At 43.7% G+C, this 25,569-nt stretch overlaps 1 protein-coding gene and 1 long non-coding RNA gene across 4 annotated transcripts in view; one reads left to right on the top strand and one right to left on the bottom strand.

The window, feature by feature from the left end:
• The window catches only part of tpcn1 (two pore segment channel 1), a 149,656-nt gene that overhangs the window by 22,511 nt on the left and 101,576 nt on the right, over positions 1-25,569 (bottom strand). For all 3 annotated transcript variants that reach the window (XM_068055114.1, XM_068055116.1, XM_068055117.1), the window contains exons 18-23: positions 22,785-22,892; positions 22,066-22,137; positions 21,888-21,977; positions 17,088-17,200; positions 16,954-17,000; positions 16,770-16,838 (exon numbers count right to left, since the gene is read on the bottom strand). In XM_068055114.1, the coding sequence (XP_067911215.1) occupies positions 16,770-16,838; positions 16,954-17,000; positions 17,088-17,200; positions 21,888-21,977; positions 22,066-22,137; positions 22,785-22,892 (499 nt within the window). The remainder of the gene's footprint in view (positions 1-16,769; positions 16,839-16,953; positions 17,001-17,087; positions 17,201-21,887; positions 21,978-22,065; positions 22,138-22,784; positions 22,893-25,569) is intronic.
• LOC137382993 (uncharacterized) lies at positions 19,570-20,465 on the top strand. Its single transcript, XR_010977318.1, has 3 exons — positions 19,570-19,651; positions 19,772-19,816; positions 20,279-20,465. It is a non-coding gene; the product is annotated as an uncharacterized lncRNA (long non-coding RNA).

Genomic DNA, 25,569 nt, shown 5'->3' with positions numbered 1-25,569 from the left:
GGCAATTAGGGATGGGCAACAAATGCTGGCCTTGCGATGCCCACATCCCATGAAAATAATTGTTAAAAAACACCTTTATAAATCAAAGTATACAATATTTCATGCAAAAGCCAACTAATCACCCTTGTGCATTCCATTAGTCTTTGCCTGTCCTAGTGCTCTTATGCAGTGCTACCACAGAAGCTGCAGCATGGCTGCCGGAAGGCTGCTGATTTTCAGTAGGGAAACGGTAGATAGCCTTGCAGGATGATCTTGAGCAGCTCTGGCCCTAGAAGGCCCTGCTTTGGACTGCACCAGCTTGGCATGGGCGGCAGCTGGCTGGCTGTCTGGCAAGGATACAGGTGGAGTGGCAGTGATGGGAGGATAAATGTTCTTATGCTGAGAAAGGCTAGCACATTTGTTCTCCACAGAGCAACTACCACTCCACTGGGGCGGTGACTCAGCAATCCTAGCAATGTGTTGGAGGACAGATTGCTGCACTGCTGTGAGATACTGCAAGCCCCTTTACACACTGGTATCCACAGCCATAATGGCAGTCGTCTGAGCTTGAGTGGCAACAAGCTGAGCCTGTGTGACTTCAGTCGGACCTTTCACAGCAGCACTCAGCCATTGGGTGGCTTCTACTTGTGCTGCAATGGAAGCTGCGACATCGAGCATCAGACCCTGCATCATGGTTGGGTTCCACTAGTGTTGCTTTGTATGTATGTACAGAGTTAGCCACCATTTTTATGCTGGAAAGAATGAGCTCCAAGCTCTGCACAAAGCTGTGTACAAGGTTGGTGCCAGACTCCTCCATGCTCCTTGACAATGACCACAGGCTTTCTGGCAAGTGTGCCGATGCACCAAGCATTTCTGTGTCTATAGCCATCAGCCTTTTTCTGTGTGCTGCTCCAACGAAGTCCTCACCTGAGCTGTCTGCAGCAGAACCTGTGTGCCACCTCACCCTCCCTTTCCCACTGCCCTGCCTGCAGGCAACTCATACCTGGTGTCTCACCATATGTACAGCCTGCCTCTAAGCTGCCTTCTAAAGTATGTGCAGTGTCAGTATCTGAGCTTGTGGCTGCAAGTGTGTGATCAAGTGATGATGTTTCTTCATCATAGGTCCTCTTCCTCTTCCAGTTCTTCCTCCTGCACACTGGTTAACCAGTTTGTAGTTGTTAGGCATCTAAAAGGACAAAGGCATAAGGTTAGGGTTGTGGCGAGGTGGGTGAGGGAAGACAAGAGGTGCATCCTTAGACCATCTGCAGCTTGTAAATCAGATGAGGCTGTGGGGTGAGGGGGTAGTAGGATGTGAAGGGACTTAGGTATGAGCATAACATCATCTTCTATGGTTTCAGCCCCACTGTTAGCCATGACCTCGGTCGTAACCATCTCCTCCAGCAGGGTGGACATGCAGCAGTGCCTGCCCCCGCCGGTTAGGTGCTGCTGCCTGCTGTTGTCCACCACCTCGTCCTGCAAGAGACAGAGAAGTGTGCCAGTAAGTGTGGTGCAATCTATTTCGATGATGTTCCTGTATTGGTTGAATAACTGGTGTGAGGCTTGATGTGAGGCTTGCAGCCGTGCTAAGTGTGTGAGGGTGAGGTGAACCTATGAATGTAAGGTATGAATCGTGACGGATGGAGGTTGTTGGTATGTGAGCAAAATGGAGTTGGTAAATTGAGCAGTGTGTGAGGCTGGTGGTTTGTTGTAAGGACGTGGCATTTGAAGATACACTGACCACTTGTGTGAGGTCATTCAACTTCTTGCGGTACTGCAACCAAGTTCTCGGGGCTACACTGCTGGTATTGGCTGCGACAGATATCTGCTCCCAAAGCGTTTGCAGTGTTTGTCTGGTGGGCCTCCTGGTCCCTTGTGGATGCATGACCTGTCACCTCCTGCTCCAAGGCCTCCAGTGCTGCAACAGAGAACACTGGAGCATGCTCTCTGCCCTGTTGCACCATTTTTCAGTGTTCTTCCTGCCTGGACACAATTCCCCAACCACTTCCACTTCTAAGAGGTACAGGCTAGCTTTAAGTGGTGCTAGCCTCCCATGAATTTGAATTCTCTGCTGAGGCGTGCAGCCACTCAACAGCGCTTTTAGTGCTGGCTGCACACTTCAATCATGGTAATCAGCAGGTAGCAATGATGTTTGCATGCTGCCTGCATTGGACGGAATGGGCTTGGGTTAATCGCACCACCAATATGTTAAGTGGGTTACATTATAAGTTATCACTAATCAACATCTAAGGGCAGTCATGTGTGGTTTAAACTTGATCAGAACTTAAATTCCGATAAAATTAAATGTTTCTAAATAAAATTTACACAAATAAAAATAGGATTTAAAGCAGCAGAGATTTTTTAAAAATAGAAGTGGCACATTGCTAAGCACAATTAAAAGCAGAAGGCAAAAGCAGATCTACAAAATAATGATAATTATTTCCTCATAGCACTGTTCCTCCCTTTGGGATTAACATATTTTTTACAAGATTATTTTTCTTCTCTCTTTTCTCCTAGCTATTTAACCATATAAATTGTGGTATACCCAAGAATGGGCAGTATTTCCAATGATTCATTTTTTTTCTAATTCTAATGAAAAAACAGACAAGTATGAAATGAACTCTCTGTTATCTACCACAATGGTGAGGACTCATGGCATGTAGAAACTAGAACATAATCAAGGGTCCCCAAATTACTATACTGCTAATTGCTCTGCCTCTCCCCACCTACCTGCCTCAGTGCTCTCCCAACATCATTCAGCCTCAGTACATCTGCCAGCATGATCAACAGGTATGGCCACAGCTGTCATTAATCAGCTACTCTGGTGGCATACAGCTCCTGCACATTCCCGCCCCTGACTTCTACCTGCAGGACCTGCCAGAGAACCTGTAAAAAAAAAAACAATTTCCCCACCAATACGTACAGGTCAGGGCTATGGAGGCTGCTCACTTTGAACACTGGAGGTGAGCACATGCTGCCTTTAGTGCTCACCACTGTGGCTGGGTGGTAGTTTTTGGCACTTTTGGCTGCCTTTCTTGGATCTGTAGTTAGTCTGGTGACTGGAGTTATGGTGGCTGCAAAATGTAGAACAGCTGATCTTGTTGCAAGAGGTCCATGCTTTCATATGATAGGGAAAACGGACAACTGAAGCGTAGATAATGGAGGCCTCACTGTGTAGTCTTTACTACTTTATGCAAATACCTTTTTCCAAAATTTGAGAACAATGAAAAATATATCCTTTATATGGTTTAGTTAAAAATCGATGAGTTAAAATAGTTCAATGCAACTGATAGAATAAAAAAGTTATTACTTAAGACATTGAAATTTGAGTTACATAGAAATTCCATAGTATCTAGAGCACAAAAGCTGACCACAGTTCAACTTGCCTATGCTGGTGGCCATATGACCCTCCTTCAACTCTAATCACTTTTTTCTCCCCTGCCCCATATCTCTCTAATCCCTTTTCCCACGTGTATGTGTCAGCTTTTCCTTTTAATGCATTTAAACTATCTTCAACCACTCCATGTGGCAGCGAGTTCCACATTCTCAGTACTCTCTGTGTAAAGAACTTGCTCAAAATTCTTAATTTAATCTGTTACTGGTCATTCTTATAGTTATACGTCCTTGTTCTGCAATCTGTGGAAATGGATTCTCCACATCTATCTTGATTGAACCCTTTGAAAGTTATAAATACCTCTATCAATTCTCCTCTTAAGCTCTTTTCCAAAGAGAGCCCCAGCCTGCTCAATCTTCCCTGATAATTGGAGATATACCATGGCTCCACATGGGGCCAGGAGGCCCTCAAGGAACACCTTCAGAAGGGAGTGGAAGCAGATGGCCAGGGAGTTCAATTCCCAGAGTCTCGACCCAAGGACCTGGCAGCAGTGCCACAAGAAATCCAATGACCTCATGCGAGTGGTCAAGGTCAGTGAATACACCTTCACATGACATCTCCTACCCACTGTTCCACCAGCCTCTCACACCGCTCAATACACCACACACCCATCACTCACCAAGCAGCAGTCCCTAGCACTCAGGGCTAATGCCTAACATCCAGACGCTCTACCTCACCCTCACACATCTACCAATGCTGCCAGCCTCACATTCACCTCTTGCTGCCTCCACATACCTTCAGCTACTCAGCCATGGCAGGCATATCATCCAGACACAGTACAACACAATCGGTGACATTCTTCCCTCTTTCTTGCAGGTCAAGAGCAGCATACAATAGAAGGAAGCAGAGCTGAACTGGCGGGAGCAAGGGTGCCCCGCATTTCTTGAGCCCTACACAGGAAATGGTTCTCAGCATCAAGGGGCCAACTGCGACAGAGCATCCGATGTTGCTGAGAACATTGAGGATGACAGCATCTTTCTGCCTTATGTTCCTTTATAACTCCCAGCTCACACTCATCTGCTATCTGACATGATGAGCAAGCTGCAGATGGTGTCGCCATGGACCTTTTGATTCCCACCCTACTCTGCGCTCACCTCCAACCTTCCCTTTCTGATTTTCTGCTTTCAGACACTCAAGAACTACCACCTACCCAGCCACAGCAGCCCCAGGAAGAGGAGAGAGAGCAACTGCAAAGCACTGAAGAGGCTCCGTCACTTGATCTGAACTTGAGCAGCACCAGTTACTGCGGTACATCCGTGAGGTTGAAAGTTTTGAGGATAGCATGTTTCTGGATGTGGTCACCCTGCAGCTTATGAGTATACAGGCAGAGAGGGAATGGGTGACCGCCAGACAGTCAAGAAGAAACAGGCAGGTAGTGCAGGAGATCCCTGAATGCATCTCATTCTCCAACTGGTATTCAGTTCTGAATAAGGAGGAAGGTGATGGTTTATCTGGGGCCAGAGTCAAGGCCATGGAACCACAGGTGGTTCAGCTATACAGGCAGTTACAAGGAAGACTGGGAGAGCGATTGTGAAAGGAGATTCGATAGTCAGGGGAACAGACAAGCGTTTCTATGGCCACAGAGGTGAATCCAGGATGGTGTGTTGCCTCCCTTGTGCTAGGGTCAAGGATGTCACTGAGTGGCTAAGAGCACATTGAAGGGGGGGGGGGCAGGTGGAGGGTGAATAGCCAGAAGCCGTGGTCCACATTGTTACCAACAAAATAGGTAGGAAGAGGGAGTTTAAGAAAGAGTTTAGTGCGCTAGGCAAGAAATGAACAAGCAGGACCTCAAATGCAGTGATCTCAGATTACTCCCAGTATCACACGCCAGTGAGTATAGAAATAGGAGAATGCGTGGTTGGAAAGATGGTGCAGGAGGGAGGGCTTTAGATTCCTGGGGCACTGGGGCCAGTTCTGGAGAAGATGGGACCTATACAGGCCAGATGGGTTGCACCTGAACAGAGCTGGGACAAATTTCCTTGTGGGGCCATTTGCTAGTGCTATTGGGGAGGGTTTAAACTAACTTGGCAGAGCTGTGGAAACCAGGATGTTAATATAAGAGAGGAATACCAATGTACAGAGAGAGTTGAAAGAGACAGATAGCACTAGAGCAGAAAATAGCAAAGTATTAGGTGAGGTCAGAGAGAGTGTATTAGGCAGTACTAGCGAAGGGAGTAGTTCCGTATTAGATGGGAGTGGACGGAGAAGGACTATGAGGAATGCAAAGAAAGTATTACAATACATGTGTGTAAAGGCACTAAGTGTAGTGAATAAGGCTGGTGATCTACAAGCACAAATAGCAGTATGGGAATATGATGTAGTGACAATAATGGAAATGTGGCTTAAAAATGGACTAAAGTAACAGAGAAAGTTGATAAGGGAATGTGGTGTATGTTGTTTATATGGATTTTAAGAAAACATTTGATAAGGTACCACATGAAAGGCTGGTTAACAAAACTGAAGCGCATGGAATAGGAGGGTCAGTGTCCAACTGGATAAAAAATTGGCTTTACGGACAGAAAACAGCGAGACGTAGTAAACGGTTGCTTTTCTGACTGGAGAATGGTAAACAGTGGTGTTCCCCAAAGGTCAGTGCTGGGACCATCCTTTTTTTGATATGGGGCGGCACAGTGGCGCAGTGGTTAGCACCGCAGCCTCACAGCTCCAGGGACCCGGGTTCGATTCTGGGTACTGCCTGTGCGGAGTTTGCAAGTTCTCCCTGTGTCTGCGTGGGTTTCCTCCGGGTGCTCCGGTTTCCTCCCACATGCCAAAGACTTGCAGGTTGATAGGTTAATTGGCCATTATAAATTGCCCCTAGTATAGGTAGGTGGTAGGGAAATATATGGGGACAGGTGGGGATGTGGTAGGAATATGGGATTAGTGTAGGATTAGTATGAATGGGTGGTTGATGGTCGGCACAGACTCGGTGGGCCGAAGGGCCTGTTTCAGTGCTGTATCTCTAAAATCTCTAAAATGACTTGGATCTTGGAATACAGAGTAGAATCTCAAAATTTGCTGACAACACCAAGCTTGGAAGTGTGACAAAGAGTAAGGATGATAAGAATCGCCTGTAACAGGACATATATAGGCTAGCAGAATGGGCAGAGAAGTGAAGATGGAATTTAATACTGACAAATGTGAGGTGATGCATTTTGGTAGAAGGATTAGGGAGAGACAATATATACTTAATGGCACAGTTCTAAAATGTGTGGAGGAACAGAGGGACTTGGCAGTGCATATGTATTGATCTTTGAAGGTGGCAGGTCATATTGAGTGGTTAGTAAAGCATATGGGAGCTTGGGATTCATAAATAAAGGCACTGAGTACTAAAGCAGGGAAGTTATGCTGAATCTTTATAAAGCTCTGATTAGGCCCCAACTGGAGTATTGCATCCAGTTCTGGTTACCATACTTCAGGAAGAATGTGAGGGCCCTTGAGAGGGTGCAGAGGAGATTTCCAGAACAATTCCAAGGATAGAGGATTTTAGTCACAAGGTTAGGTTGCAAAAGCTGGGTTTGTCATCCTTAGAACAAAGGAGACTGAAAGGAGATTTAATACAAGATTATGACAGGCTTAGATAAGTTAGACAAGGAAAAACTGTTCCCATTAACAAATGGTACAAGGACTAGGGATTAAGATTGAAAGTTTTGGGCAAAAGATGCAGGTTAATATGAGGAAGCACTTTTTTTTTTACACAGCAGGTGGTAATGACCTGGAACTCACTGCCCACAAGCGTGGTGGAAGCAGAGACGATCAATGACTTCAAGAGGAAGTTGGCTGGCCACCTGAGGGAAATAGGCTTGCAAGGCTACTGGGATCAAGCAGGGGAGTGGGACTGGCAGCATAGTTGCGTGGCGAGTTGGCATTGAGTTGATGAGCTGAATGGGCTCCTTCTGTGCCATAATTGACTCTATGTTACTCACAGTGACCACTTTAGATACTGGCACTGCGCATACCTTGGAGACAAGTATACAGTTAGGATCAGCATGTGGTGAGCCAGTGGGCATAACTGGGCTGCAGCCAGGTCAGGGGTATAGGATGGTTTGTTTAGCAGCTCACCGAAGGGTGAGGTCGCAGATGAGTTCTACTACAGGGGACTCAGATGAAGGCCATAGTGGGGCAGCATACAGGACAGTGTTGGTAGGCATGCACACTGAGATGCTGGGTGCATTGGTTGGCTTGCCAGACAGCCTTCTGTCACTGTCGAGCAGCATGGGGGAGTCTGGCTCCAACTTGGCAGAGGACATTGCAAAGAGCCTATCCTCTCTGCAGCCTCTGCTCCATCTTCCTGTATTCCTGCAGACCCACAGGCACTGCAACTGCAAGCCTCATACCTGATGCAACCTTTTTGTGAGCAGGTCACCCAATCCTCTGCCATGCCTGTAAGGATGCAGAAACACTCACTGCCAAATCTAAGAACTCACCACAACACCTCCAGGAACACTCCACAGTAATTTTAGACGCTTTGCAACAGGATATGAAGATTACCTTAACAGCAATTTGGGTGCCTGGCCCTTTAAATGGCATTGATGCAGGGCCCACCTTTCAGCTTAATGCTTGATCTTTGTAGAGAGATGTGTGAATTTGTTCAATGGACCTGCATGGTCCAAATTAGGAAGTCTGGTGTTTCATCAGCTGGTAGGGCTGTGTGACATCAGGATAGTATGTGATAGTATCCCCACTGCACACCCCCAGGAAGAAGCAAGGCTTATACAATGCCAGCTCCAGCAGCACTACACCTACGAATTTCGCACCCTGTATGCCCTTACAAGATCAGGTGGCAGGTTGTTCAACCTTGCCCGCCTAAGAGCGAAGACTAAAGTACGGAAAGTCCTCATCAGGGAACACCTCTTTGCTGACGATGCTGCATTAACATCTCACACTGAAGAGTGTCTGCAGAGACTCATCGACAGGTTTGCGGCTGCCTGCACCGAATTTGGCCTAACCATCAGCCTCAAGAAAACGAACATCATGGGACAGGACGTCACAAATGCCCCATCCATCAATATCGGCAACCAGACTCTGGAAGTGGTTCAAGAGTTCACTACCTAGGCTCAACTATCACCAGTAACCTGTCTCTCGATGCAGAAATCAACAAGCGCATGGGAAAGTCTTCCACTGCTATGTCCAGACTGGCCAAGAGAGTGTGGGAAAATGGCGCACTGACACGGAACACAAAAGTCCGAGTGTATCAAGCCTGTGTCCTCAGTACCTTGCTCTACGGCAGCGAGGCCTGGACAACGTACGTCAGCCAAGAGCGACATCTCAATTCATTTCAGCTTCGCTGCCTCCGGAGAATCCTTGGCATCAGGTGGCAGGACCGTATCTCCAACACAGAAGTCCTCGAGGCGGCCAACATCCCCAGCATATACACCCTACTCAGCCAGCGGTGCCTGAGATGGCTTGGCCATGTGAGCCGCATGGAAGGTGGCAGGATCCCCAAGGACACATTGTACAGCGAGCTCGTCACTGGTATTAAACCCACCGGCCGTCCTTGTCTCCGCTTTAAAGATGTCTGCAAACGCGACATGAAGTCCTGTGACATTGATCACAAGTCGTGGGAGTCAGTTGCCAGCGATCGCCAGAGCTGGCGGGCAACCATAAAGGCGGGGCTAAAGCGTGACGAGTCGAAGAGACAGCAGTTGGCAGGAAAAAAGTCAGAAGCGTAAGGAGAGAGCCAACTGCGAAACAGCCCAGTCAACCAATTTTATCTGCAGCACCTGTGGAAGAGTCTGCCACTCTAGAATTGGCCTTTATAGCCACTCCAGGCGCTGCTTCACAAACCACTGACCACCTCCAGGCGCTTATCCATTGTCTCTCGAGACAAGGAGGCCAATGAAGAAGAAGAAAAAGATGCCCTTATCTTGTTTTAGCAACTTAAGTACCTGTAGTCCCAGATCCTTTTGCAACTCTACCACATTTAATTTCTTGCCTTCCCAGGAATAAGTGGTCTCCTTATTCTTCCTACCAAAATGAACAATCTCACACTTGCTATATTGAATTTCCTTTTCTATTTGTTGTTTATCCATCCACTTTAAAAGCCTGTTTTATGCCTTCCCGTAATTTGATGCAGTCCTCCAATTAATATAAACCCCAATTTGGCATCACCTGCAAATTTTTACACCCCCCCCAGGAGTGGGCTGGAGGTTGAGGCGGGGTAGGGGTGGTGTGGCATGGGTGGGGCATAACATTGTGTGGGAGGTGGCGGGTGCCGTTCCCATTGCCTTCCCGCTCTCACTGTAATTTTATGAGCGGTGGGTGAGTTGACAAACAGCCCGCCCACCCCAGGCCAACTGAGGCCTTTAAGTGCCAATTAATTGCCACTTAAGAGCCTCCTCCCGCTACTCCTGGTATTTTACTTACTTGACTTCAACACCTGTGGACACCACCCAGTAAAACCAGATAAACAGCAATAGAAAAGGAAATTCAATACAGCGAGTGTGAGGTGGTTCATTTTGGTAAGAAGAATAAGGAAACTACTTATTCCTTGGAAGCTAAGAAATTAAATGTAAAAACTGTGCCCCACAGAAGGCCCCCCCCCAGCAACACAAGCTGTCCCTGTTGAAGCACCTCCCCCGTCCTCCTGAACGACCCCCACTCACCTCACCAGGGCCCAGCTGATTGTCCCTGGCGAGGCCCAAAGCCGCACTCATCTTTATGATGGCGGACGTCCACGGTCCTCTTCTGGCTGGGTGTAGTCCCAGCAGTGGCCACCGTTCCTGGTGGCGCTGCTGGGACTGAGGAGCTGCCAGGCTGCTGATTGGCTGGCAGCTCTTAAGAGGCGGGACTCCCTGCTTCAGAGAGGCAGAAGTCCCACTCAGGGCCAATTAAGGGCCTGAGCCATGTAAAATTACAGCGTGGCTTTCAGGCCCGACGGAGGTGGGCTCGCCCCTGTCTTTTTGGCCGGTGGGCGGGGTCTTCACTCTGCTGTAAAATTCCATCCCAAAACTCCTGATATCTGCATGAAAATCATTGATTTATGTGGTGAACAACAGTGATCCTGACATGGATCCGTGTGGGGCATCATTTCCCACTTTCTGCTAGTCTAAGAAACTTCTGTTAATTCCTAACCTCCATTTTCTGAAGTGTAGTCATCCTTTAATCCGTTCTGCTATCTGGACCCTGTCCTCGCATGCCCTGAACTTTGTTGTAAGTCTCTTATGCATGCCACATCCACATTATCACTGGAAGGACAGATAGACCAGCACCAATAGACTGTTATGTGTAAAGTTGGGAATATAAATGAAGAATTTATAAACCAATCAACATTGAAATTAATGCTGAAATTTGCAAAAACACTACACTTTAAAAAATGGCAGAAGTTAAGAAGGAATTCTGAACGAAACATGGTTCAATATTTACCCAAATGAAACACTTCAAATTGAGATATGCTTGTCCATTGAAAAAAGATGTCAAACCCATATACCAATAGCTAAAATGTCTCTTGGTATCCATCTGCCATCATATTAAACATTACACTAATTTTTAAAAATTCTTTCACAGGACGTGGGCTTTGCTGGCTAGGCCAGCATTTATTGCCATCCCTAATTGTCCAGGAGAAGATGGTGGTGAGCTGCCTTCTTGAACCACTGCAGGCCATGTGGTGTAGGTACATCCAACAGTACTGTTCGGAAAGGAGTTCCAGGATTTTGGCCCATTATTCTCCATTTAGTGAGTAGCTACCATCTGTGGTTGGAGTAACACAGACAAAGGCTAATGTGTTAATATATTTAAATTTATACAGTCCAAAGGGATAGTGGAGTACATATGGCCTAGTAATAAACAACTCCTGTAGCCTATTGGTGCTGTAGGATGTTTCCTTCTACCTGCAATGTGTACATTAATTGCTGGTAGTTCTGTGGGAGGTGGAGGAAGATAAAAGAGTAATATGTCAACCTTTGGTACTAATAATCAAATATTTAACCCCTACTGAAGCTCCTCTCAGTAGGTGAGGCCCTCTAAATAGACTATAAGAACCATCACCATTTGGACTTGAGTTTTATAAGATAAGAAATAGGAGCAGGAGTACACCATTCGGGCCCTCAAGCCTGCACCACCATTCAATAAGATCATGGCTGATCTGACTGTGACCTTATCTCCACTTTCCTGTCTGCCCCCCATAACCCTTGACTCCCTTGTAGATCAAAAATATGTCTAACTCAGCCTTGAATATATTCAGCGACCCAGTTTCCACTGTTCTCTGGGGAAGAGAATTCCACAGATTAACGACACTCTGAGAGAAGAAATTCCTCCTCATATTCATCTTAAATGGGAGACCCCTTATTTTTAAAACATGCCCCCAGTTCTAGACTCTCGCATGAGGGGAACCATCCCCTCAGAATCTTATATGTTTCAATAAGATCACCTCTCATTCTTCTAAATGCCAATGAGTATATGCCCAACCTGCTCAACCTTTCCTTATAAGACAACCCTTTCTTCCCAAGAATCAGCCGAGTGAACCTTCGTTGAATTGCTTCCAATGCAATTATATCCTTCCTTAAATAAGGAAACTAAAACTGTACACAGTATTCCAGATGCGGTCTCACTAAGGCCCTGTACAGCTGCAGCAACACTTCTCTACTTTGATTCTCCATTCCCCTTGCAATAAGGGCCAACATTCCATTTGCTTTCTCAATCACTTGCAATACCTGCATGCTAGCTTTTTGTGGTTCATGTACCAGGACTCACCCCACCCCGCAACCCTCCAAGATTCCTCTGCGCCACAGAGTTCTGTAGTCTCTCTCCATTTAAATAATATTCTGCTTTTCTCTTCTTCTGCCAAAGTGGACACGCTCACATTTTCCCACATTGTACTCCATCTGCCAAATTTTTGCCCATTCGCTTACCCTATCTAAATCCCTTTGTCATAGGAAAATAGGAAATAGGAGCAGTAGTAGGCCATTTGGCCCCTCAAGCCTGCACTGCCATTCAACTAGATCATGGCTGATCTTCCACCTCAACCCTATTTTCCCACACTATCCTCAAATCCCTTGATATCTTTAATATCTAGAAATCTATCGATCTCTGTCTTCAACATAATGACTGAGACTCCACAGCCCTCTGGAGTAGAGAATCCAAAGATTCACCACCCTCTGAGTAAAGAAATTTCTCCTTATCTCAGTCCTAAATGGCTTATCTCTTATTCTGAGACTGTGTTCCCTGGTTCAATAGTCCCCAGTCAGGAGAAACATCCTTCCTGCATCAACCCTGTCGAGTCCTTTAAGAATTTTGTATGCTTCAATGAGATCAACTCTCATTCTTCTAAACTCTAGAGAATACAGGCCCAGTGTCCTCAATCTCTCCTCATAGGACAATCCCGCCATCCCAGGAATCAGTCTGGTGAACCTTCGTTGCATTCCTTCCACGGCAACTTCTTCCTCAGGTAAGGAGACCGAAAGTGTACACAATACTCCGGGTGCGGTCTCACCAAGATTCTGTACAATTGCAGCAAGACTTTACTCCTGTACTCAAATCCTCTTACAATAAAGGCCATTATACCATTTGCCTTCATAGTTGCTTGCTGCACCTGCGTGTTAGCTTTCAGTGACTTATGAACAAGGACATCAAGGTCCCTTTGGACATCAACACTTCCAATCTCTCACCATTTAAGAAATACACTGCATTTCTATTTTTCCTACCAAAGTGGATACCTTCACATTTTTCCACATTATATTCCATCTGCCATGTTCTTGTTCACTCACTTAGCCTATCCAAATCTTCTTGGAGCTTCTTTGCATCCTCCTCACAACTCCCACCTAGTTTTGTGTAATCAGCAAACCTAGAAATATTACATTTGGTCCCCATATCCAAATCATTGATATAGATTGTGAATAGCTGGGCCCCAAGCACTGATCCTTGCAGTACCCCAATAGTCACAGCCAACCAACCTGAGACTGTCCCGTTTATTCCTACTCTGTTTTATGTCTGTTAACCAATTCTCAATCCATGTGTCCTCTTCACATCTTGCTTTCCTACCTATCTTTGTGTCATCAGCAAATTTAGCTACCATACACTTGGTTCCTTCACCCAAATCCTTAATACAGATTGTAAATAGTTGAGGCCCCAGCACTGATCCCTGTGGCATTCAACTAGTTACAGTTTGCCAACCTAAAAACAACCCATTTATCCTGACTCTCTACTTCCTGTTAGCTAACCAATTCTCTATTCATGCTACTATGTTACCTCCAACACCATCTTGTGTAGTAACTTTTATGTGGCACCTTATCGAATGCTTTTTGGAAATCCAAATATACCATATTTACTGGTTCCCCATTATCCACCTTGCTAGGTACTTTAACAAAGAACTCTAATAAATTAGTCAAACACAATTTCCCTTTCACAAAACCACGTTGGCTCTGCCTGATTGTATTATGATTTTCTACATGTCCTGCTATTACCTCCTTAATAATGGATTCAAGCATTTTCCCTATGACAGATGTTAGGCTAACTGGCCTACAATTTCCTGCTTTCTGTCTTCCTCCCTTCTTGAATAGAGGTATTTGTGGGTTTCAAAAGGCTTTATTTCAAGTGCTATAAGCTGTATCTTCCCAGACATTCATTTGCACTAATAATCGAAGTTACTGATTGCCCAGTTTCCACCAGGAACAAGCAAGGGATCCGATCTCCTTGACAGTGGGTTGAATGGAAACACTGACTTATGTATTATGGCTCAGCCTAACTGAATCAGAGGCACATGGTCGTTGACTGTAGAAATTTGTCATCCAGACTTTTGAAAAGCAGAGAAAAAAATACTTTAAAAAAGAAAAGAAGTGCAATTCTACTCATGAAGAGTGCTATAAGACTTGATACAAAAGCAAAATTCTGTGAATGCAGAAATTCTGAAATAAAAACAGAAAATGATGGAAACACTCAGCAGGTTTGGTAGTATCTGTGGAGAGAGAAACAGAATTAACATTTCAGGTCTGTGACCTTTCATCAGAACTGGGAAAACTTAGAAATGTAATGGTTTTGAAAAGGAGGAGGGTGGGTGGAATAACGAGAGAGAAGGGCTGTGATAGGGTGGAGGGCAGTAGCGATTAAATGTCAACAGGTTTATTTATTTTTATTTAGAGATACAGCACTGAAACAGGCCCTTCGGCCCACTGAATCTGTGCCGACCATCAACCACCCATTTATACTAATCTTACATTAATCCCATTACCCTCTCACATCCCCACCTTTCCACAATTCCCCTACCACCTACCTATACTAGGGGCAATTTATAATGGCCAATTTACCTACCAACCTGCAAGTCTTTGGCTGTGGGAGGAAACCGGAGTACCCGGCGAAAACCCACGCGGTCACAGGGAGAACTTGCAAACTCCGCACAGGCAGTACCCAGAATCGAACCCGGGTCGCTGGAGCTGTGAGGCTGCGGTGCTAACCACTGCGCCACTGTGCCGCCCATGGCGGAAAGTCTTAGGAAGTGGTAATGGGGAAGTAAAGAAACAAAAGAAGTGTCTAGAGGAGGTGTGAACAGCAGGATCCTGAATAGCTGCCGTCTGAATGCAAAGTAAATGAGAGAGAAATGAGAGAAAACAACAAAACAAGCAAAGAAACACAAAACAAAATGGGGGCAGAGGTTATGAACTCAATGTTGAGTCCGGAAGGCTGTAAAGTGCCCAGTTGAAAGATGCTGTTCCCTAGGCTTGCATTTTGCTTCAATGGAACACTGCAGCAGGCCAAGGACAGAAAGATCAGAGTGGGAGCAAGGCAGAGAATTAAAATGACAGATGACTGGAAGAGTAGGGTCATACTTGCAGACTGAACAGAGCTGTTTTGCCATGCAGTCACCCATACTGCTTTTGGTTTCCCCAGTGTAAATTAGATGCAACACCTGCCCTTATACCTCCTCTTTTCTCACCATCCAAGGCCCCAAACACTCCTTCCAGGTGAAGCAGCGATTCACTTGTACTTCTTTCAATTTACTATACTGTATTCGCCGCTAACAATGCGGTCTTCTCTATACTGGGGACACCAAAAGAAAACTGGGTGACCACTTTGTGAAACACCTCCATTCAGTATGCAAGTGTGATCCTGAGTTTCCAGTTGCCTTGTCATTTTATTTCTCCACTTTTCTCCCACTCTAACCTTTTTGTCCTTAGCTGCTGAGTGTTCCAATGAAGCTCAACGCAAGCTTGAGGAACAGCACCTCATCTTTCAACTGGCACCTTACAAACTTCTGGACTCAACAATGAATTCAACAATTTTTGATCATAACCTCTGCCCCCATTTTGTTTTGTGTTTCTTTGCTTGTTTGGTTGTCTTCTCTCTTATTTCCTTTACTTTGTGTTTGGCCAGCAGTTGTTCAGGATCATACTGTTCACACCTCCTCGACAAACATCTTTTGTTTCTTTACTTCCCCATTACCACTTCCTTTGGTCTTGTACCATGAAACCTTTTGCCATTTAATCTCTCCTGCCCTCCAGCCTAATAAAGACCTTCCCTTTTGTTCTTCTTCTCAGTTCCCCTTTCCAATACTCAAAACCTATTACATTTTTAATTTTTCCCAGTTCTGAGGAAAGGTCACAGACCTGAAATGTTGGGCTGGATTTTACCTTAGGCAGATGGGAATTCGCCACTGATGCCACTGGGTCCCCGGGCTTTAATTATCCTGAGACAGGACTTCCACCCGCTTGAGGGAAGAAGTCCTGCCTCAGTGAGCTGCCGGCCAATCAGCGGGCTGGTAGCTCTTAGTCCCAGCAGCGATGGCCACTGCTAGGACTGCAGCCTAGCCGACGACATGGAGCCAGGAGGGAGTGTTGGGCATGCCTCACCAGGGCACGACCAATCTCCCTGGTTGTTTGGGGGGAGGGGGGTATCTTGGTTCCCAGGGGTGGGTTGGGAGGTGAGGCGGCCCACAATCGGGCACCCTGTGCCCGACTGCCATGGCCCCCCTCTCCCCCCGGCTCGTGGAAAGACGGCAGCTATCACTGGGTGGCCTTTCACGTCCCCAACATGCCTGCTTGCCATGGATAAAATACCCATGGAGGCAGCCTCAGGTGGGCTGACCATTCCACACCCCCACCGCACCCCCCCCCCCCCACCGCCTGACCGCCGTAAAGTTGACCAGAAGCGGGAGCGGGGCGGGTAGGCCTCCCGGAGCCTCCTGCTCAATTTTGCGCTGCCCCCATGCCACCCATCCGACCCGCTGGGGCGGTGTAAAATTCAGTCCGTTAACTCTGTTTTTCTCTCCACAGATGCTACCAGACCTGCTGAGTCTTTCCATCATTTTCTGTTTTTACTGCGACTGATAGTTTTCCTTAACCTCAAAAACCCTTTATGAATTGAAAAATGTCACATTTTTACTATTGTTCATTAGTGAACAATTTTAAAGTTATAAATTATAAATACTGTAGTATTGAGGAAGAACAAAACAACTACAGGCACCTTTACTTACCATAGTTACAATATAGAAAGTCATAAAGTAAATGCGACTCCAGTGTGTAGTCTGAGATACCACTCCTTCCTGTGAAGAGAGAGCTACAGCTAATTTCTCTTTACATTTACATTTAAACGTTTACATTTAATGGAGTAATTCAGTGGAATCTTTGGGAAAGATGCTTAATCTCAAGAAAACTCACCATGGTTATATACCAATTGTTTACAACAGTCAACTCAAACAAAGTTACTGTTAAAAAAGGGAAAAAGATGTGATTATTTTCTGAGTTTTTATTGCATGCTGTCCTAAATAAAGCAACAACTAATCTTTACTCACCAAAACTGTTAAGGATGTTATTGAAGTTATTGAGAGAGTAGTACCCTTGTATCACAGTTCTGTCACCAATGGTCCGATTTTCCCAGCGATAAAAATCTGCGACCATGCTATTACTGTAGACAAAGAACTGGGTCATATTCTCGAGGGTCATAGAGGCAAAGTGACTTGAGTATCAACTAAAAGACTCCAAAAATTACTATGGTATTATTGTATGACTTAAACTGTTAAGTTGATCGCATTTCATCTAATGTAGGAGTAACATTCAATGGTATCCTGTCGATATGAACCATTCCTATCTATTTCTGCTCAGCTACATTTTTGTTTATCAAGAAAAGCAAATGGAGTAGTTTTCCTACCACTAAAACAATAATGTTAATGAGTTATTTTATTTTAAATGCAGGTTTTCCTTCCCTACTTAACAGCTCGTCTCCATACGTTCCTGCAGTGTGGGATAGCCTACGCTGGCAGGCAAACTGAGGCAGAGTATAATAATTTCCTTTCTGAATGGAAATAAAGGCCCAGATTTTGTGGTCAGCAATGAAGTGACTGTGCTCGCTGCTGACTTTGAAGAAAGCTGCCCATAAAGATTTAGCAATCTCTGTGGCATGGATTACCCCTTTCCCAAGGTTAATTTGAATCTGTTGCGAAGCTAAGGCGATCTTTAGGCGTCCAGCAACAGTAATGTCATCAAGCAGGGTAAGCAGCCATTGAGATTAAAGAATCCTCACAGACAGTAAACGAGAACGCAAAATGCACTGATTATCCTTCATTTTTATCAGTTTTACAGAGACCAAAATAAAGATTGGGACATACACATTAAAAGCTGAAATATCAAACTTTTACAAATATATTGTATTAAAAAACTATGTAATTAATCATAATGAAACATTTTGACATTACACAAATATACAATTAGTTTTCCAGGGCCAAAGAGGTCATTCAGCAGTAGTTATGACTTAGTATGCCATTAAATCCCAGATACACCTAACTTTCTTGGAGTGTGTTAAAAGTGATATTACAGTGTAAAAAGGGAAGTCCTCGTCACTTCTGTGATTTCTAAAGATTGCCATCTGCAGGGACTTCAACTGTACACCCTGTGGAGGAACAGGCAAACACTAACAGCAAATTCTGGATTACTGCATTTAAATGCACATGTGCAAACGTCAGAAGTTGCTGTCAGTTTCACAGTTGTAATAGAGTACAATGACAGTTTTTTCCATCATTACAACTGCAAAATCTGGACCAAGTTCTCAAGTGTATTCTACAATGTACTTCTCCCTCAAACCACCTGAAAAAAAAACTCTTTCTGCTAATAGAAGTAACTTTATTCAAATATTAATAAAACCAATATTTTGATGGGTATTTTGAGATATTTGACATCATTTTTTTACATGAACAGGTATCCTGCTAGAATTTCCTCATAGCTCCAATTCTTTTCTTTCCTCTCTTAAAAAGGCTCTTGCTGGGGTCTGATTTCTAAGGGATCATTCTCCACTTATATCAATAGATGGTGAGTTTCTGCAGATGGTTGAACATTGGAACTTATTGCAGCCAAGCTGTCTTCACCCTACACCTGCATATTCACACTTTCCAGCATCAGTCATTATGTGTCAAGCAGCAATGAAAACCTTGCCTGATATTTTACTTCTTTTGACGAGGGGCACTGAAGTCAATTGCAGTGCCCAAATATCTGCCCTAACTGAGGTCAGCTAGTTCAGCACAGGCTGGGAAACAAATCTGAAACCTTTTGTTCTGTATGGCACAATAAGCAATTGCCTATTAATCCATCAGGCAAACTCCTAGATTTTCTAGAAGAATACATGTAAGGAATGAAAGCACTTAATTGGCTGTAAAAATGTTTTGGGACAGCAGTAATTCTTCACTTATCCACTAGATGGTGCTTCTAGTTCACAATAGTGCCTTGGATGTTTGACCAAAGTATCAAAGTAGATGATGTAATAGTGGCATATCTTTATGAACTCAATGAGAGTATATTTTTTATATATGGGCATTTCAACAGAGCTTAATTTCAATGTTTCTCAGCCTTTACATGCCTAAATGCATGACCTTTCTTGTCTAATTATTGACTGCTTCACAGTAAATGAAGTACCTTTGAAGTAACATTACTGTAATGTTGGGAAACTCAGCAGGCAATTTGCACACGAACAGCAATGAGCTAAATGATTAGATAATCTGTTTTAGTCAATTTGGTTGAGGCATAAATGTTGGCCATGATACTAGGAGAATTCCCTTTCTATTCATCAAATGGGTACTGAGAATCAGAAGGCAGATGATATCTCACTTTAACATCTCGTTTGAAAGGTAGCATCTCCAATTCCACAGCACTCTATCAGCACTGCACTGAAGTATCGGCCTAGATGATAGGTTTAAGTTTCTGAGGTGGGGCTAGAACCCACAATTCTATGACTTAGAAGCAAGTGTGCACCACTGAATCAAGATGGACAACTGTAATTGCCAATACATTAAACTCCACTTATTATAGGCATGGTTTCTCTAAACAGTGTAATAAACTGAGTAAGCTGCATCCACCCAGTCAAAACATGGTAATGTGCATATATTTTTCCTTGGTATTTTCAGACAGGATTATTGGTTCTGGATAAATCTTGTGCACAACCAGCGTTTTTGTGGCTTTGATATATTGTAAGTTTTTTTTTTAATTACAGGAAGAATTTGGATATCACTAATGCAGAGGTAAAGAATCACTGAGAGTGAGTACTGGAGTGGTTTTGTACATTATTTCTTGCTTTTTTAGGATGATGGTTATCAAATCTTGCTTGGGGTACCCCTGCAAATACTGACCTGGAAACCCTTATTCCTAATTTATGACAGACAGAGTCAGCTACTTAAAAGAAAAATAGCGCTTTAATTGCAGAAAGCCTCTCCTTAAAAATTACTGCAACAGAAAAATGACAGGGATTTTGCTGTATTTATAACGACAAGGCTGTCAGCACTTTCTGTTACTAGAGGGTAAAACTGACAGCATCTGCAGTTAAACATGGAAATCTGTCGTAGATTTCTTTTTAAAAAGAAACGTTATTTATAGTTTTTTCTGTTTTTCTCTTTTATGCCTCCCCCTAATCCCATGTGTATGCCCCAATCTTTATTTTGCTTCTTGCACAATGATTTTAAATGTAATTTATAGTTCCTGTCTGTTACTTCCTGTTTTACAGTCTCAGTGTGAATTCTTCAATCTGATTGGTAGAAGTGCCTTCTTGATGCTTGCCCTGCCCACGGATGTCACAGATCTCCCGGAGAGTGTGCCACATTGGAGTAGACGCCCAATAACAAAAAGTCTCCACTGACAAGCCTGCGACAAATCTGTCAGCAACTGTACACGAAGTGAATGGCAAAAGCCATTCCATCGCCATTCATAACAAAATCTGGATCAATGTGCTCAAAAACTTATGAATTCAAAAATCTGATAACCTTTCAGACCCCTAGAATCCCCACATAGATTTAGCCCTTTGGTAGTTCTCCTTGTCGGGGGTACTGAGGTGCAGAGCTCAATGTAAAAGTGTTTCAATGTATACACGAATTGAGTGAGACAGGGAGAAAGCAACACAAAAGGATTTGAGTTTGCCTGCCAGGAAAGATCTGGGGAGAATATGAGCTGTACAATATTTAATTAAACACTGAAGACAATCCTAATCACTTTAGGTTATGGTAAACAAAATCTGATTTGTGTGTTCACAACAGGCATTGGGAAAAATGGACAAACAAGTCAGTTTCCTATAAATGAGCTGCACTGTACCGCCAATAAATCCAGGTAATTGCATTTTACAGGATTATCATATATGCATCTCTAAATGTTGTTTTAACCACAGGCCATGTTTAAATGACTGAAATTGGAAAAATTAAAATGTAAAACAGTGTCTACTCAAATTATGTTGCTTCTGCCAATGACTCCGATTTGCCCTTGCCTGCTCCATGCCTAGATCTGACTTCCCTTCCATGTGCTCAACTCACCTCACTTTATGCTACATATCACAATCTACTCAGCTGTCCAACTGGTACTGAGACTGAGCACTGGTTGTTTCCACAATAACACATCATAACAGAATGAACGCTACTCAATTGTATCAAAGCCCTAAAAAGATTATCTAACAGAATTGTGGGAGCACCTTCACCACACAGACTGCAGTGGTTCAAGAAGGTGGCCCACCAGCACCTTCAGGGAAACTTGGAATTGGCAATGAATGCCAACCTTGCCTGCAATGCCCTCATCCCGAGAATAAACTTTAATCAAGAGGTTGTGCAATACCACTATCATATAGCAGGAATGTAACAGTACTATTATCTTTAGTGGCAAGAGGACTTTCATTTTGCTATGAAAGCTGAGATAGTTCATCTGCTAAAAAAAATCCCAGTGCTTTTTTTCACTAGGACAACAAAAGGGGGTACAGCACCAAAATCAGAAAGCTGGGCAGAATGGTAAACAGCAGGGACATGCAACAGATCTGACAGAAAGGCTGTAACAAATTAATGGAGTGTGCTGATTGTATGCAATTTACAAATTCAGAATGTGTTGAATTAGAAAAAATTTAAGTATAGCCAAAACTCCAAATCTGTTACTTAGTGTTCCAAAGGCACAGATAGGAATCATTCTGCTGAAAAAAAGCACAAGCTTTTCTAAGTCTTAGTTACTTTCATGGAATATACATTTCTGTGCGGGGGAGAGGAGTTGAAGAGTTGCGATACTCTGTGGTCAAGTTCTTGTGTTGCAGTGAAAATCTATATAGGTTACAGTTAAATATTTCTTAACACCGTGGATACACTTACTTGCAACAGTTAGGATAGAGAACATCACCAAAAAACTCCATTCCCACAATTGCGAACGAGTAGTAGAAAATCATGAGCGTCAACCCTAAACTGGAAGGCAGGGGAAAAAAAAATTACAGTTTATAGAAAAAAAGAACTGTTTTAAAAATTGAAAATTGTATAAATTCATGGACTATACCTGGCCATTCTGGGAAGTAGTTCAAACATTGTGTCCAGAACATCCCTGTATCTCCGTTTAATCTTAAATAATCTGGAAATTGGAGTTAAGATCATTCAGCAACTTAGACTCCTAATAGCTCAAAGCAATACTACAAAATAAAATTGTCCTTCTTGTATTAAGTGGATATGACCTTATATTACAATTTCAACCCAAAGGGATAGATTATCATTCTGCCACCCAGGTGTAAAATTGGCTTTGTGGATCAGCCATATATTCTAGAAGCCGCTCGATCTTCATTTCAATTGTGAAAATGAATATTGGACTGTTTCCATAACCCCAGGCAGTAAGTTGAAAATCTACCCCTAGTAATTCAAAGAAGGGAATGCAAAACTTGTATACTACTTGACTCATTTTTGAATAAAACAACTTTCAAAGTAACAGTTTAGCACATCTATTGAATAGAAATATGAATGAAATTAGAACTTTTTGGTGTATTTTGTCTGGTTGTGTAAATATTGTTCCTAGTTTCAACTGCAAATGCATGTCTATTTTCTCAGACAAGAATCCAAAAACAAGGTCATAATAAAAAAATGTATTAAAGGCATAAATCTCAGAATCAAAAGCCAAGTACATTTTCTCACGATCAAGGTAAATTTAAAAAACAGCACTTTGTAAATTAGGAAAGTAGAATTGCCTATCTGAAAGAGATAAATACAGGCAACGAATTGGTTACTAACCTTAGCAGCTGAAGTGGTCTCAGGATGACAATGAAGTAGAATGGTTCCATATCAAAAGCTAAGACGACTATTCCAACAAATGCAAATACAGTGACCAGGAAATCAAACCTAAAATATGAAAGTATTTCATGTTGTTTGCAGTGTAAGTAATAGCACAGACCACCAGGCTATATTTTAAATATAAAATATGCACGCATGCGCACACACACACCTTATAGTGCAGTAAATATTACAAAAGCAAATTTGAACCAGATACTTTTAGCAAAATTTCAATTTTCTGGGGTCCTCTTCAATTATAATAGTCATAAATATGTAACAATTATATATTCTAAAACTATTAATGCAACTTATGTTTTTGTAAGGAAATAGATTAAAAAGCTTTTGAATGTTTCTTCTAAACTTTTGACTGTGTCCAATAGGAAAATATGTCTTTGCCTTGGTGTATATGCCAAAAAAGGGACCAGGCAGGACAGATGATGGAAATTTGCAGCAACAGAATGTAGATTTTTTGAAAAGGGGGTGATATTTTGAACCAGAATGTATGTATGTGTCTCACACTGGTACACCATAGCAGAGTCCTTTTCCAGCAGGTATGCTCATCATCATCACTCACGTTGCAACTCGCAAACCTAAATATTCTACAAAACAACTTATATTTATATAGTGCCTTTAACATAATAAACCATCCCAAGGAGCTTCACAGGAGCTAAATAAAGCAAAATTAGACATTAAGCCACATAAGGAGTTAATAGGGCAGATGAAAAAAAACTTATTCAAAGACATAGGTTTTAAGGAGTGTCTTAAAGGAAGAAAGAGAGGTAGAGAGTCAAAGAGGTGGCAGAATTATCTTTGTGCCAAATCTATTGAAGTTTGATTTTCATCTTCAAAAATCGCCACAGCATTTATATATTTATTGTACATTTACTTTTAGCCTTGAAAATGTAAAAGCTTTCCAGAACAATAGCCTGTATTTATATGGTGCCTTTAACATAGAAAAACATCCTAAGGTGCTTCACAGAAGTGTAATCATACAAATATCAATGCCAAATCAAAGGAAGAGATATTAGGAGGGATGCCCAAAAGTTTAGTCAGAGGTGGGTTTTAAGGAGGCTCTGAGAGGGATGCAGAGGTGGAGAGGTTTAGGAAAATAATTCCAGAGCATAGGGTCTAGACAGTTGAAGGCATGGCTGCCAATGATTGGGGAAAAAGGGAGTGGGGTTTGCATAAGAGCTCAGAGTTGCAGAAACCTAAGAGTTCTTGGAGAGTTGTAAGGCTGCAGTAATTACAGAGATAGGGATGAGAAATACAGAGAGAATGAGAAATTTAAATCTGAGTCACTGAAGGACCAAGAACTAATGTAGATCAGTAAGCACAGCTGATGGGAAAGTGGGTCTTGGCATAGGATGGATACAGAGAGCAAAATTTTGAATGAGCTGAAGGGTGAAGGACAAGAGGCTAGCTAGGACAGCATTTGAATACTCGAATCTAGAGATGAAAATGGTTTCAGCAGCAGATTAGCTAAAATGAGGCAGTGGCAGGTGATATTACAGAGATGGAAGTAGGTGGTCTTTGTGAAGGAAGGATATGAGATTGAAAGTTAAACTTTGGGTCAAATAGGATGTTGAGGTTGCAAACAGTCTGTATCCATCAGAAACAATGGCTGGAATTTTAAGCCCCCCCCAAAGAGCAGGATGGTCGCGGGTGGGGGCGGGGTGCGTAAAATGGAGTGGGAGGCTTGGGGGTTTCTTCCCGACCTGCTCCCATCTCTGCCGCTATTTTTTGCAGGGCGGTGGTGGTGAGTAACGGCCAACTGAAGCCCTTAAGTGGCCCGCTACCCTTGGCTGGCGGGTGGCCAAGGCCCGAGAAAAGCCACCTTTTAAAAGTAGGCAGTTTTCTGACGGCCTGGGGTGGAGTGCGGGGGAGGGGGGCCCTCCTGATCAGGCACCCTGTGCCTGATGGAGGGGTGCCCCCAATGCCCCAACCACCCCCAATGCCCAACAAGCACCCCCCATCCCACCCCCCCCCAATCGACCACCCTTGCATTGCTGGGGCCCGACCGATTTCCCCGGCGAGGCCCCAAAAACCTAAATGTTCTCCAGGGCTCCTCGACATCTTCTGTCTTCAACTGGGTTGCAGTCACAGCAGTGGCCACCGCTCAGTAAGCTGTAAGTTCCGCCTCAGACCAATTAAGGGCCTGGGGACTGCAAAATGCAGTCTGGATGCCCAGGCCAGGCACAGGCGAGATCGCCACCGACTTTTTGGTCGGTGAACGGCTCCCATCCGCCAAGGGTAAAATTCTGGCCAATGTCTAGGAAGGGGAATGGAAATAGTGGTAAGGGTATGGAGGTTGTGGTGGAGGCAGAAGACGATGGTTTCAGTCTTTCCAGTGTTTATCAACCGAAGAAAATGCAGATCATTCAGGATTGAATGGTGGACAAGCAGTCTGAGTACACAGAAGCAGTAGAGGGGCCGAGCAAGGTGGTAGAGGGTAGAACTGAATAATTATTACATAGAAAAAAACCTAAAATTAGTCAACATTGCAACAAAATCAATTGAGGCTAAAGCACAATGAAAAGATGCCTGATGTTTTTAATGTTACCCAACAGAAAAGAGTAAATTATCAACCGCTGAACCATCAAAACCATTTAGCATTGACAATACGAAGTGACCCAAGCAGTAGTGGCACTTGAAAGTAACGAGTCCCAAGGACTGCCCATTACTGCAACTGTGCTTAACTTGCTCAGAAACATTTTGTTTGTCCTTGACAAGCTGCATAAACTGCCTC

The sequence above is a fragment of the Heterodontus francisci genome, chromosome 23 (assembly GCF_036365525.1).
Source record: "Heterodontus francisci isolate sHetFra1 chromosome 23, sHetFra1.hap1, whole genome shotgun sequence".
Lineage (NCBI taxonomy): Eukaryota > Metazoa > Chordata > Chondrichthyes > Heterodontiformes > Heterodontidae > Heterodontus > Heterodontus francisci.
This window is presented reverse-complemented; position numbering and strand designations above follow the sequence as displayed.